General features: G+C 47.4%; 1 protein-coding gene across 4 annotated transcripts; it reads left to right on the top strand.

Moving 5' to 3' along the window:
* The first annotated feature begins 3,960 nt into the window (after positions 1-3,960).
* LOC309373568 (START domain-containing protein 10-like) lies at positions 3,961-13,644 on the top strand. Of its 4 annotated transcripts, none has more exons than XM_081917888.1 (7): positions 3,961-4,078; positions 4,689-4,885; positions 9,036-9,183; positions 9,961-10,064; positions 10,865-10,982; positions 11,623-11,675; positions 13,214-13,644. In XM_081917888.1, the coding sequence occupies exons 1-7, from the start codon at positions 3,976-3,978 to the stop codon at positions 13,424-13,426; spliced, it is 936 nt and encodes a 311-aa protein (XP_081774014.1). In that variant the 5' UTR covers positions 3,961-3,975; the 3' UTR covers positions 13,427-13,644. The 4 variants fall into 4 exon arrangements, with proteins under 4 accessions (XP_081774014.1, XP_081774015.1, XP_081774016.1 ...); XM_081917889.1 differs by lacking the exon at positions 3,961-4,078 and adding an exon at positions 4,086-4,215; XM_081917890.1 differs by lacking the exon at positions 3,961-4,078 and adding an exon at positions 4,086-4,215 and having other exon boundaries at positions 4,693-4,885.
* The last annotated feature ends 1,553 nt before the right edge of the window (positions 13,645-15,197 follow it).

A 15,197-nucleotide genomic window follows, 5' to 3' on the forward strand; every position in this document is an offset into this window, starting at 1 on the left:
AGTTTGGACTATTGTTTGCTGTCTGTAAGCTGTTTGATTAATGCAGGGTATAGTGTTAACTTCACACGGGATGGCTGTCTGATAAAGAATGGAACTCAGGTATGTGGCCATGCAAAGTTGGAAAATGGGTTATATGTAATGCAGGACAAGCTTGTTAAAGCAGCCCAGGTGGTTCAGGATAATTTGCCAGTTCATAAGGGGTGTGTACATGAACTGCACAGAAAACTGGGTCACGCCAATTTCCGTGTGCTTTCAGAGATGCAAAAGGTGTGCAAGAACCTAAAAGTAAACAGCTGTAACTGTTTCCTAGATTGCAATGTATGTAAAATGGCCAAATCTAAGAGGAAGCCTGTGGCTTCTAAAAGTGACAGAGTATCTAAAGAGGTTTTAGAACTTGTCCATTGTGACGTGATAGGCCCTTTTCCACAGAAGACTGAAGGAGGCGCCAGATATGCTTTTCTGGTAATTGATGATAAATCACGTTTTAGTTGGTTGTTTTTGTTAAAGCAGAAATCTGAGTGTTTCCCCACATTCAGAGAATGGGTTGCCCAAGCTGAAAAGCTCTTCGCTCGCCCTGTTGTGCAGTTGCAAACAGATAGGGGTGGAGAATTTCTGAACAAACGATTTGGGACATGGTTGCGACGTAAGGGGATCACTCATCGTTTGACTAACCCTTATAGCCCTGCTGAAAATGGTCTGTGTGAAAGACGTGGGGCTGTAATACAGTCAGTAAAGGACTGCCTGCTAGTGGATGCAGGATTGGGTCACAACCATAGGCTGTGGGGCGAGGCTTTTCTGACAGCGAACTTTTTGATTAATAGAACCTGGTCTAGCTCTATAAAAGATATTCCTTATCGTGTGTTGTTTGGGAAAGAACCAGAGTGGACAATGCTCCATAACTGGGGTGCTTGGGCACATGTAAACATCCCCAAAGCTCAGCGCCAGAAAGGGGGTGCTAGAGCGCAGAGACTGCGGTTTGTGGGATATCAGTCCTATGGCAAAGGGTGGCGTTTCAATTTACGCCCAGGACGAGTGGTTCTGTCACGAAGTGCAGACTTCGCTGACCAGGACAGATGGACTGTGATCCATGCCAACCCAGATTGCCTACTGCCCCTGCAAGTAAGAGAAGAGGCTTCTTCTCAGCCATTGGCAACGCAGGAGCAGGAGGAGGAGGAGGCACAGATTTCCCCAAAAGATGTGGCAAAAGATAATACTTCTCTAGAGGAAGAGGAAGAAGAGCCAGAGATAAGGGGGGAAGAAGAAGTAATAGTGCCTAGGCGCTCCCAGCGTTCAAACAAGGGTGTACCTCCTCAGCGTTTGACCCTAGGAGGAGTGAGAGTATGCAATGTGAGTTGTGTGGAACCACAAAGTTATAATGAAGTCTTAGACTTACCCCCTGGGGAACGTGCTTTGTGGGAACAAGCTATGAAAGAAGAAATGGACTCTTTTAAACGTAACAAAGTGTTTGAGGTCATAATGCCGCCACCTGGTGGCAGAGTGGTGTCATGCAAGTGGGTTTACAAAAGGAAAACCCTTGCATCTGGGGAACCACGTTTTCGAGCCAGATTAGTAGCCAGAGGGTTCACTCAGATTAAAGGGGAGAGTTATGATGAAGTGTTTTCTCCCACTGTAAAGAGTGAAACTTTTCGCTTAATGCTTTCCATTGCTGCTGTAAGACAACTAGCAGTGCACCATTTTGATGTTGATGCTGCATATCTGCATGCAAATTTAGACCATGAAGTATTAATGAGACAACCCCCTGGGTTTGAAGAGGAGAATGGTGCAGTCTGGCGTTTGAGAAAGACTGTTTATGGTCTCAAACAAAGTGGAAGGTGTTGGAACCAGTGTTTAAATGAAGCCCTTGTAAAACTTGGTTTTAAAAGGAGTGTGGCTGATCCATGCCTGTACACCAAGGGATCAGGCAACAAATATCTAATGCTCTTAGTCTTTGTTGATGATTTGCTTGTGGCAGGGAGTTCCACAGATGAGATCCAGAAGCTCACAAGTCAACTGGAAAAGAGGTTTAAGCTTAAAGCCTTGGGGCCTGTAAGCAATTACTTGGGAGTAGAAGTAAGGCAGGAAGCTGATGGAAGCTTCCTATTGAGTCAGAAAGAGAAAATTCTTCGTTTGATAGAGCAGTTTGGCATGGAAAACTGCAAGCCTGTTCAGACTCCCATGACACCAGATTTCCCAAAGACAGTGTGTGATGATAAATTTGATCAGCCTGAGTTGTATCACTCAAAAATAGGATCACTGTTATATTTAAGCCAGTGGTCAAGGCCAGACATTGCATGTGCTACAAATGTTCTGAGTCAACGTGTATCTAAACCCAGTACTGCTGATTGGTGTGCTTTGAAAAGGCTTATCAGATATCTAAAGGGGACCTTAAATGTATGTTTGAAGATATCTAGTACACAAGACGAAAAACTAGAAGTATTTGTTGATGCGGACTGGGGAAGCTGTGTAGCTACCAGAAAATCTACAAGTGGAATGGTTATGATGTTTGCCAATTCCATAATTGGGTGGAGGTCAAAGAAACAAGGATTTGTTGCAACCTCATCCTGTGAGGCAGAATATGGGAGCCTGTCGCTAGCATGCAATGAAATCATGTGGTTTATACAGATACTAAAAGATCTAAATTGTAAAGTTGATTTGCCTATCCAAGTGTATGAAGATAGCCAATCGTGCATTGCATTAGCGGGCTCGGAAATAATGAAATCCGCATCAAAACATATTGCTATCCGTCATGCGAATGTTAGAGATTGTGTACAGAATGGGGTAATCAAACTGGAGTATTGTCAATCACAAGATAATATTGCTGATTTGTTCACCAAGCCTTTGCCAGCAACATGCCATAATGAACTGATGACAAAACTGGGTTTATGTATATAATGTATGTATGTATTGTTTCTGTTGGGGTTTTTCGCATTTAAAGAAACAGAAGGGGTGTCACGGCTAAAATGGCCGCTGTTTCTTTAATGCGAATAAAGCTGGGTCAGCATGACTCAGCGGTCTGCACCAAGTTGTATATATAAGTGAGAAATGTTAGTTTGTTGCTGAGGCTGGTGTTTGGGTTGGTTGGTGCTGGTGTGTGGAGTTATTCAGTCGTGTTTTGCACAAAGACTTTTAAGAATAAAACTCTGCAAGGATATTCTCGTGGACTCTTTTTGTGCCGACAAGGGTCCGAGGACCAGGCTGAAGAGGCAAAGGGAGGTCAGAACCTTTTCCTCCTTTTTTTTGCTTTTTACAAACACTGACAGGCAGTTCGTAGTAGCTGAAGCTGGGTGCAGGGCAAAGAGTCAGGTGAAGTCAGGGACAGGCATGCAAGCAAGCAGGGAACCAGGGCGGGTCAGGAGCTCAGGCAGGAAAGCAAGACAGAGTTCAGGCAGGAACTAGCAATCAACAATGTTGCTCCCACAACTTGGGGCTTTTATCTGCCCCGAGGCATAGGGCAGCCCCGATCCTCTGGTGGCTCGCCTCTCCTGGCCTGGAGGCAAGCACTCCTCCTGCGAGAACTTAGTTCCCTCCGCCTCTCTGCCCTGAGCCTCTGCAGCTCAGGAGAGGCTGGAGGGTTACTGGACCCAGAGGCAAACTCAGCTCTCTTTGATGGGGCTGAGAGTGGAGCACCTGCAGGCAATGGGTCCTCCATCACCTCGGGAGCCAGAGCAGACTCAGCTGATGCCTGCACCTGAGGATCCAGCACAGGTGAGAACCCTTCAGGCTCATGCCCCAGCCCCGGCTCAGCTGGTTCTGGAGGCGGGGAATCTTGTGCAAGCTGGGATCCCTCAGGTTCAGTATCCGAGTCCAAAACCCAGCCCATCACACTATCTCTAACAAGGCCACAGCATTTTGAAAGCTCTGAACACAACATTCTAGCTTCGTCACAGCTGAAGGAGTTACAATCTGAAAACCCCTCCCTTTATGCTCCGGTACATATGGAATTTCCTTTTTGCCTCAGAATGTATTGCCAGGAGAATGGCCAGTGTGAGGCAATCCCCACAACCTTCTCCCTGTTCCAGAATCCCTATTCCACAATCTAGAATTTTCTCTAGCTCCCCCACAACGGTTCCATTGCAGGGTAAGTAGACTAGACTGTATCCTGCATTAACAAGGCCATTAACCATCTGCAGAACTGAACCCAGCGGCTGCTGCTGCTGCTGCTGCTGGCAAGTGCCCAGCTGCTTCTGCAACTCAGTGCGGCAAAGTCAGAGGCAGGTTAAGAGAAGCAGAAATTAGGAGAGGGATAGGAAAGAGGCATGGGAGGGGGCACTGGAGAATGCTGGGGATAGAGCACCGAAATGGGCTCTGTGTGTATTTGTGCACTTACAGATTATCCACATAAATAGCAGAAGCTTCCCAGGGGGGCCTAGTGCCCTTTGGCAGGACTGAGAAGGCATCCACACTGCCAGCAGCAGCCGTGACTCTTCTGCAAGAGAGGAGCGTCTAGGCTCTGAAGAGCCCATGCCATGCAGTTGATGGAGGCACTGAATGTAGCAGCCGCTGCCATTCCTTCTCTCCCAGAGTCCGGGCTGGGAGCCCTGAGAGGCCCCTGACAGAGCTGGGGAGGGAGAGTTATGAAGGAAGAGAGGGAAGTGGCCAGGGCAGCGCTGAGCCCAGCGTAGCTTCCCCAGTAGCCAGCCAGGAACCTCTCTTGCCTGGGTGGGTATTTGCACAGCTCCTTCTCTCAGGCAGCCTGGCGGCCCTGGAGGAAGCTGCACCTATGTCTGGGGAAGGAGAGAGAGCCTACATCCCAGATGATTCCGACTTCAGCACTTTCCGGGACCAGTGTGAAAGCCAGGAAGGCTGGAGCAGCCGGTATAACAAGGGAGGAGTGGCAGTGTGGACCCAAATGCAGCAGGAGAGCAAGACTGTCCAGAAAATCAAGGTAAGGGGGTGGCATTCAGCTATGGCTTACTCAGAGTAGACCTATTGGAATTAATGAACACGACATTAATTCCAGAGGCTCTGCTCTGAGTAAAACTTACTTGAATGCCACCCAGGGGCCCCTGCCTGGGCTTGGGAAACATGGGTGATGATGCAGCACTGCCCACCCCCTTTCTGCCCCCTCTGATTTGCCCAGGAGCCTCTTCTCCTGCTCCTGCCCCATGAATGCTGGACTCCAAAACAAAGGTTTGCTCCAAAACAAGCATCCCTCTTGCTGCGCTCAGTTCTCAAATTAATCCAGGCTGCAGAATGTGCAATGCTGCAATTCAGCTAGAATGTTACAGGTCCCAGAAGATCCTTTGGGCTCTCACATTCCCTTTTCCTCATCCTCTTCTCCCCTTTCTTTTTTTCTGTGAGGGATCTCTGCTGTTTTAGCCTCCGAGCACATTTTACAGACAGAAATATCCTTGTTCAGGTATCTTGGACATGAACTGAGATAGATATAGGGGAAGATAAGGCTCATTCTATGTTTTTGAGTGTCCTGCCCAGATGTAAGGGAATTGAACACTGTATATGGATTTGATAGCAGATAAAGACACAAGCTTTTGAGTTGTGGTTAGCCCTCAGAAAGAGGCTGATTCAGTTTTCACTTACTGGCTCCACACATCGTTTTCTTGTGCTCACATATTGACATTGAGGTGCTACTTATTCCATATCTAAAAGGCCTGGGATCAATACAATGGAACCTGGTTTACTTGGGTGCACGAAGATTCTTCATTTAACCAACCGTTAGTTGTGATTTACATGTTTACTTAAAAAAAAAGTCACACTGTGCTTAGCGGAGTTTTATTTATTTTCAATAAGTGTGTCTAGAATTTCTAAGCAGAATGTTCAAAGGGATTCCTGTGACTTTAATGTTTGTATGGCTGAGAAAGTTCTGAGATAATGGCTTCTTTTTCTCATGCCTTACTGGGCTGGGCAGAGTGTAGATGGCAAGCAGGGAGACTGATGGCGAAATCAGTGCTGCTTATACGTGGAGGTTTTCACACTGTTCACATGAGGTAATGGTCATCAAAATTCCAGCCTATCAGTGGCATATGTGTGCTCCAGAGGGGCCCTGGCTCCATGTGCAGACTTTAGAGGGAGCACGAAGCAGGTGCCCCAGCCTGGCCCAGAGCTTTTCTTCTGGCATTGGAGGAACCAGCACTCATGGAGAGGAGGACTAGGCCGTGCTGCACTTCGGGCCCACCCAGTGCTGTCAGCTGGCCAGGCTTCCCCTTGTGTGGGTGGACAGGCACCAACTCTCCATGTCCAGGAATGGCCATAGCTCTCAAACCAGCCACGGTTAGTGGAAGGCCCTTCTAGATGGTATCCACGCTTCTGAAATATTCCTCTGCTGGACTAAAGAATTCCTGTGTAGAGACATTTAATCTTCAGACAAGGGAGATTGGGCATCTGGAGGTCTCTTTTCCAAACAGTGGAAGCCCCCAGCCCACCCCCCTGTGTGTGTGTGGATTGCCGGTGGGATAATATGAGCTCTTCTGTACATGAATACCAAGATGAAAATAAGGACAAAAAAGAGAAAAGGCAGTATAAAAAGGGATAGCTCTTTTCATTCGGCATCTGGCTAGTATTTAATTAAAAATGAGAACAGGATAATGAGCAGCAGATACCATCTTGTTAATCTTAGTCCATTGCTTTCATTGAACTGAGCTGAGATAGATGCAGATAGATAGATCCATGAAGTACCAACTGCCTGAGGCACTTAATCCCACAGACAGCTTTAGTGACAGGTGTCGTCATGACTTTTGTTACCACTAATCTGGGGTGGATCTAAACATAGGGGGGTAAACGCTATAAATAAGTCAGAAATCAGATCGTTTTAACAAAAGAAAAGAAATCTCTATGGAAAATCACTTTTTAAAATTTCCTGCTCTCTGGCACCATCTGGTGTTGCATGTTTATAGCACATTCAAATTGCTGTTTCTTTAAGAATGTAGCTGAGTCTATAGTTCAGGGCAGAAACCACCTGCAGACTTATGAGATCTGGAATCGTTTTCTCAGGCTGGATCTAGACACATCAAAAAAGTGTTTCAGGAAAACGCATTGTAAACTTCATAAAGGGAAATTACGATGGCGAAAGACGAGACTCCACAGCACCATCTGTTGTTACAGTGTTAAAATGCATATAAAGTGCTTTTTCTTTACTAATGTAGCTGAGTCCTCAGTGGCAAGTATTTGGTTGCCTCCACCAGACATTGAGTGGAGAATTTCCATATTTCTTTCACTCCCTTTTTGCAGGGTTTCACCACCATGACATCATCCAGTCATGGTCACCTTGTATTGGTGGAGGGAATAGATGGGCTGCTTTGAACGACAACATTTAAACATGTGGAGATGAAGAGAGGGGATGGATGTCCCCCAAATCCAATGCCTGGATGATGTGTTCAAGATACAGACCCTCAAGGAGTGGCTGAGGAATTCCCTCTCAGGCCAGCTGCCTCTCTCCTGGAGCATCCTTTGGGATTCTCCGTCTCCTTGGGAACTGGAAGCTCAGAGCTGCATCATGCAAGAAAGACCTTAAGAAAGCCAGGGAGGCCCAGGCCAGGACACTTGCACCACCACCAGACAACCTGAGATGACTATGTGGCTCTACAGTTTATACTGTTCATTTGTTTTAGTGTTTTTAACTGGTAAACCACCTCGGGTTCCTAATGGGGAAGGTGGTATATAATTGCAGGAAGCAAAGACGTCGGATGCAGGGGCTATTGCATTGCACCTCACAACTGAGAGTAAAACCTTTGGGATTGTGAGAGGTTATATGTTCAACACCAGCAGATGCTCAGCAAAATACCGTATTTTTCGATCTTATCGCTCTATAAGACGCACCTTTTCCCCTCCAAAAATTAAGGGGAAATGTGTGTGCGTCTTATAGAGCAAATGCAAGCTCCATGGCTTTGCGTTGCTTCCATTGAAGCCAGAAGAGCAAGACTCTCCTGGCTTCAGGAATAGCCGCCCAAAGCCTCTGGAGGCTTCGCGTTGCTTTCGCTGAAGCCTGGAGAGCGAGAGGGGTCGGTGCGCACCAATCCCTCTTGCTCTCCTGGCTTTGCTTCGCTAGAGAGGCGCTGCACAGCTTTCCCTCTCTGCACAGCGCCCCTTCAGCGAAGCAGGAGGAGAAATGGAAGGGGCTCCGTTTCTCCTGCCGCTTCGCTGAAGGGGTGCTGCACAGAGAGGGAGAGATTTTTTTTTTTCTTGTTCTCCCCCTTTAAAACTAGGTGTGTGTTACGGTCGGGTGTGTCCTATAGAGCGAAAAATACGGTAAACGAAATCCACTTATATTAATAAATCACACAAAATATTCACATAGCTGCCATTTTATTGATTTTGCATAATCTTTAAAGTTTCAGAATCCAGGTTTTCCTGGCACATAATTGACCTCTCCCCAAGTTATCTGCTTCTGTTCCAAATGGACTGCTGCTCCACACATTTGCTTGTGATGGATTGTTTGAGCTAAGCCAACTGAAGAGAAAAGCTTGGTCTAAGTGCACTTGACCTTGTTTTGGGTTAAGGTGTCTCATTACAGAAGATCTGACTAATAATACAGTGATGGAATCTGAAGAGCCACGTGATGCAGCTCTTGCTGGATTGCACCAGCTCAGACTGAAGCTTAGGTAACCCTCAACTCCCTGCATGCAGAAAATTAATGTGTAAAGTAAAAGGAAGGCTCAGTGACACTCACTTTTTGCCCCATTCTTTCCAGGAACAGATCTGTGCTTAAAAGCTCCATCCAAATGTGTTTCTTTTGTTTGTTGCTACTGCTCTGGAGCTTTTCCTGTGAAAACCCGCTCCTTAACAGCCAGTCAGGACAAACATCCATTCAGGTTTTTAGTGGTTTGCTCTGATAGAGCTTTAAAGAGCAAGTTTTTGTGAGGAAAAATCTGGAGCAAATAAAGGAGCTTTAAAGTGCAGACCATGCCTGGGGAAAAGCAGGGGATATGAAGTTTAGGTTGTTTTATTACAATTTCCCTCTCACTTGCCCAGCCTTTGCCCCACCCCTTTGTAAAATGTTTTGCCTCAGAGTCTGATGACACCGCTGCTGTGCTTGCTAGCAGTTTTTCAGTGCATGATCACACAAATTCCTTGCCACACAGATGCGTATCGTCTGCCGTGATGTGCCTCCAGAGACGCTCTATGATGTTCTACATGACACCAGTTACCGCAAGAAGTGGGACTCCAACATGATTGAGACCCATGACATTGGGCGTCTGACTGTCAACGCAGATGTTGGATATTACTCCTGTGAGCAACCTTGCTTCTTGCAATTGACGGGCATGGAACCCCTGACAGATTATGTGGCTTCCTAGAAGAAAGCACTTCTTGTGCCTCTAAGCTACGTCCCCATCTGTGCCCAGAGGGGCATCTTGAGAATGCCACTGGATTACTCCCCTGCAATCCTAGGCCCACTTACCTGAGAGTAATTCAGGACTTCTTTCTGAGTAGCCATGGGTAGCACTGCACTGAAACCCTTAGTCCTGAGCTTCTTGCATCCCCCAAAACAAAACAAAAAACCCAGCTGTAGCTGGATCACCACCTATCAGGGGTGCTGTAACAGTGGGTTTCCTGAGGTCCCTTCCAGCTGAATGGTTTTCTGAGCAGAACACCACATTCTACATTCTGCCATGCACATTAAATAAAATGAATATTTGCTCAACTAAGGTCTGCCCGAAACATGGCATGCAAACATGGCATTTCTTTTTCTTTTAATGTGGGTTTCTGAATGGGCATTGGGGAAGGAATGGTAGAACTAGCAGGGAATACTTTGCTGCTCAGGTCAGGAAAACATTTAGCAAGGAGGACAGGTAGATCCAGGTACACACATGGGAGCTGCTTCATTAATGCTTGGTATTTATATAGTGCTATTCAAAACACATCTCTGTAGGCCGGTGTTATGTCCCCAGAACAGAATGGGGGTGAACCATGTTTTCTAGGGCTGGCAATGTCTCTAGTGAGGTATTATTTCCTCCTGGGGTTTTTAATTTCAGTATGTTCTTGCTAACCGTATTTCTTCTCTTGCAGGGAGGTGCCCGAGTCCTCTGAAGAATAGGGACTTTGTTACCTTGCGCTCCTGGCTGCCCCTTGGCCACGACTACATGATCATCAACTACAGCGTCAAACATCCAGTGAGCCACATGCTCTCAGCTCCTCGCAGCTGATCCTTGGGTGGTTCAGAATGGGAACTGTCTTGCAGTTCAGAATGGGAAGCAGGGATGGGCGCCATCCCTGGCTTGGTACCCTGCTGGCAAGGAAGAGGAAGGGGTATAGAGCAAGGGGTTTCCCCCCACCCCATCTCTTCTCTTCCTTTGCTCATGCAGAGACACAGAATTCCTTCTCCCTCAACCCCCTTCTCTCAGCCATGCCAGTTTCTCAACCCCCTTGCCTCATTTGAAATCCTTTAAGCCCCATTAAAAGCACGCCTTTACTCAAAGGAACCTAGGAAGTTGCCTTCTACAGAGTCAAACCATTGCTCTATCTGGCTGAGTAGCTGGCAGCAGCTCTATGGGGTTTCAGAGACAGACAAGTCTCTTCCAGAGCTAACTGGAGGTTGAACTTAGGGCCTCCTGAATACAAAGTATGTGTTCTAGCTCTGAGCCATGGCCTTACACCAAGTCAAGGGAATCATTTCTATCTGCTATGCAGCAAGAATATCTCACTCACCTCTTCCTGAGTTGGCCACTGTGGGGAACTGGCAGCCTCTTCAGTGGGGTTGCTGCTGCTGCTTCTCAGTTTGGCTCTCCACCAGTTTCTTCCTTTCCCTCCTTCGCCCCCTCCATGGGCCCTGCTCCTACATCTGGGGGCCCTTAGTGCATATGCATCTGTTTCCACAAAGGGCTTATTGTGTGATTCAGTGCCTTCACGAGTTCCTCTTCAAGCGGGCACTGCATGTATGAACCAAGCCTTAAACTGTGGGGTCTCTCTGCAGAAGTATCCACCCCGAAAGGACTGCGTGAGGGCCGTATCCCTGCAGACGGGCTACTTGATCAAGGCAACGGACAAGACTGGCTGCATTCTTTACTACCTCACCCAAGTAGACCCTCGAGGTGAGCATCTTTACGCCCAGGTTGTGGCTGGGAAAAGACAAAGCCTGAGAGAGGAGGGGGAATTGTTCCAGGCAGTGCCCAAGTCAGTGTTGAGGGTTCAGGGTGATAAATAAAGGGGAGGTTTCCTAAGGCACAGGTAGGAACCATTTTTGGCAGAGCAGGCCAGATTGCAATCATCTGAGGTTGTTATGACATCACTCGCGAGTCGAAGCCCTTGGCACCATGTTTCCCGAGTGCCTGGCAGGGAGGCCGTGTGCAGAAGGGGGGCTTTGACCCTGCTCTCTGCAGGGATTGGCTGTGTGATCGAATTCCACATGGAGGACCTTTTCACTCAGCCGATCCTGCATTACTGAACTCGCCACCATCAGTTGAACTTGATTGTGCAGCCCATTCAGCCACATCTCTAGTTGCACCATATCTCAGGTGTGGGGCTGGTGGGTGTGCTTTGGGGAGAGGAGCCTTGCAGGATAGCAAAGGATAGCCAAAGGACCCACAGCGATGGGTGACGCACCTGTCCCATGGGGCACAATAGACTGGGCTCTTCTCTGTGTAGGAATGGTGGGAAAATACAGCAGTTATCATGGCAGAGATACTTGTGTGCAACAGCTTTGGGTAACGAGTGGATCTGGTTTGCTTTTAGGTTCATTACCAAAGTGGGTGGTGAATAAAGCGTCTCAGTACGTGGCACCAAAGGTAAGTTGGAGTTGTGTGGGCACATCCATGTGGCAGGATGGCGATGACTGAAGCAAGTTGCTAAGCAGGCTTGGTAGGGGGCAGGGAATACCTGTCCATATTGGCACAGTTGTGGGAATGTTCAGGGATGCAGGAGAGGATATATTGTCTGACAATAGCCTTTCCAACTTGTGTTAACAAGTTCACAATTTAGCAGAGAAACATTCCCCTTTTAAACTCAGCGGATGCGTTTGCTCAGGCTCGCTAAAGCCTCTATAATAACTGTTCTGATATTTTCCCCTTATTCCCTCATAAAAGATAAGACACAATACAATCTTCTATAAAAGCATAAAAAGAGTTTACTCACATTCTGTTCACAGTCGGATCCCAGAAGGCAGACTTATCTTAGAAAAGTAACATACACCTGGAAACTATCTCATAAGAAGATAGTCCCTTTGTCCTCTCTTGGCTGGAAGCCAAGAGAGCATCTTTGGCTAAGTAGATGTTGCTTCTTTGATGCATGTAGTCAAAAAGAGAGAGATGGCTACCCTGCCCTGTGCTTTTGTCATTACCTGCACAGGTGAGGCCACGCCCACCTCTAGTCACATGCAGAGGAAGTCTATCCCAGCCCAGAAGGAAACAGGAAGTTCACCTGCTGGCTGGACAAACATTCCTCCCCATGTGTAAACATGTTCACTCTAGGAATGTTGTACTTGACTGCTCTTGTGTTTCACATCCCACAACATTGTCAAAAAGTGTAGCTCTGCACAGCTAGAATATGGAAGAGCTGTGCTCTTCAGTTTTTAGGCCAGCTGCTCCCATACAAGGGTGGGCCAGGATGTTTTGCCACTTAAGGCAAACCCCCCCACCCACACACACACCATGGGCACTCCCTGCCATTGCCATAGGCCCATCACCACCACCTCCTCTGCAGGCACCCCCCACTGCCACTCCCATCGCGGTGCAAGTGTGGTGGAGTCCATGGCAGCATCATGCCCACAGAAGAGGCAGTGTGGCAGCGTGGGGGGGGTGTGCTTATGGAAAATGTGATGCAGCTGTGGAGGAGGAGGCAGCTGCCCGAGGCCACCGCCTTACTGCACCTCATGGGCATGCCAGCCCTTCAACCAAATTGTTTGCTCTGGGACATTAGGGAGACTCAAAAGCACTGCTAGTGTGCCCCAATAAGGGAATTAAATAACTGGCAGCTCTTAGAAGAAATCTCCATGCCCTTCCTATCAATCAGCCTCCTCTGAGTGCAGGAAAGTCTGCCATGACTGAATTCTATTTTATATACTGTGATCTTTTTATGTGAAACACCCTGAGACCTCCTGGCATAGGGCAGTATATATATATATATTATTATTATTATTATTATTATTTACTATATGAACCAAAGAGACCTGATGCTCACAGAGGTCATCTACTGTATCTCTGTCTCAGCCCTGAGCCTGCTGCCTCTGTCTGCTCGTGTAAAAGTGGGTCTTTGCTTTCAGTTCAGAAACACAATACACGTCAGCAACCAGATTTTTGGCTACTACCAACTTACTCTCCTTTTACAGGCTATGAAGACGATCTATAAGGCAGGGCTGAAGTACCCCGAGTGGAAACGGAAGCATGACCCTGGCTTTAAGCCTTGGTTGTACCCAGAACAGAACACACTGCCCAGCATTAGCCTAGCTGAGCTCTCCCTGCAGCATTCGGACTCCTTGGAGAACATCGACGAGAGCGGTCTGTCTGAAGCCAAGATGAGCCTCAGTGACGACGAGGCCTGAGGCCAGGATCTGGATGCACAGCTCATCGCCGTCCTGTGGGCTGGATGAGGCCTTCCACCATCCAGAACACAGCTGCTCCCACAGAGCCACCCCATGCCCACCCACCCAACAGAAGACAAAGCTCCCTGCCCCCCCCCCACTTTCCAAGAGACACAGACACACCAGGGGCGCCATTCAGCACTACTTTTCAAAAAGCGCATATATGATCAGTGGCCACAGTTTGCTCTTGTCTCCTTCCCTGTTTGTGAATCTTGTTGGGAAGCACCACAATTGTGCATGGGATGATGGTTTTCAGGTGGCCATGACAAGTCCGTCCGCAGAATCTCAGTGAGTAGGAATGGACACCACAGGACCAACGACCTGAGGTATCCTTTCTGCGCAGACTGAAGTGCAGAGTATCATTGTGCATCTGCCAAGAGCTCAGTGGGGGTGGGGTAGAGGGATTCTCACACTTGCTGCTTTGCATTCTAACCTTTTAGAGCCATTTCGTGCCACTCGGGGGACAATCCCACTAGCAGTGTCCTGGACTATTCACCGAAAGTTGACATTACGTATTTTAAGTGTGGAAAGCGGCACCCTGCCCTCAGACGGCACAGAACCAGGATGGCTGGGAGGTGGGCTTCACATTCATACATAATGCTAAGCCACAGATGTCAATGGGATTACTTGGGCCTGGTACACTGTATGTGGATTGGGGCCCCTGCATTTCTCCCTCTGTAATCTATTAGCAATTAATTAAATATATTAATTTAGCCTGGCCTACCTCACAGGGCTGTTGCAAATGGGAAGGGCAGGATAGATGTACATGACCTTGAGCTCTTGGAAGGAAAAGTCACAAATACAGAATGCCATTCACAGTTTGTGTAAAGAAAAACAAACCTGTACAATCCCAGAAAAGCAGCCCCCCTTGTTTTAAATGCAACATTTTATAATTCTGTTACCTACTGCAAGATACCAAAACAACAATAATAAAAAAAGTTGGCCAACCCTGACAAATCGATTAACAGCAACAAGGAAAAAATATTGCAAGTATATGCAGTTTCAAACTTTGCTATCTGAACTACGAACTCTCAGCTGAGGCTACCTTACAGGGCTGTTGTAAAGATTAAAAATGGGGAAAGGAAGACAATTATACTCCTTGAGATCCCAGCAGTTAAAGCATGATACAAACAAAAGATAAAAAGGTAAAGCTAAAGGACCCCTGGACTGTTAAGTCCAGTCAAAGGAGACTACAGTGGTACCTTGGGTTAAGAAATTAATTCGTTCTGGAGGTCTGTTCTTAACCTGAAACTGTTCTTAACTTGAAGCACCACTTTAGCTAATGGGGCCTTCTGCTGCCGTCATGCAATTTCTGTTCTCATCCTGAAGCAAAGTTCTTAACCTGAGGTACTATTTCTGGGTTAGTGGAGTCTGTAACCTGAAGCATCTGTAACCTGAAGCGTTTGTTACCCGTGGTACCACTGTATGGGGTGTGGTGCTCATCTCACTTTTCAGGCCAAGGGAGCCAGCATTTGTCCATAGACGGCTTTTCCGGGTCATGTGGCCAGCATGACTAAACCGCTTCTGGTGCAATGGGACACCGTGATGGAAGCCAGAGTGCATGGAAATGCCTTTTACCTTCCCGCTGCACCAGTACGTATTTATCTACTTGCACTGGCGTGCTTTCAAACTGCTAGGCTGGCAGAATCTGAGGCAGAGCACCACTCTGCAAGCCCAAGAGGCTCGGTGGTTTAGACTACAGCGCCATCCACTCCATTATACAAACATACAA

This window comes from Podarcis melisellensis, assembly GCF_964234715.1.
Source record: "Podarcis melisellensis genome assembly, chromosome: 7".
In the NCBI taxonomy this organism is placed as follows: Eukaryota; Metazoa; Chordata; class Lepidosauria; order Squamata; family Lacertidae; genus Podarcis; species Podarcis melisellensis.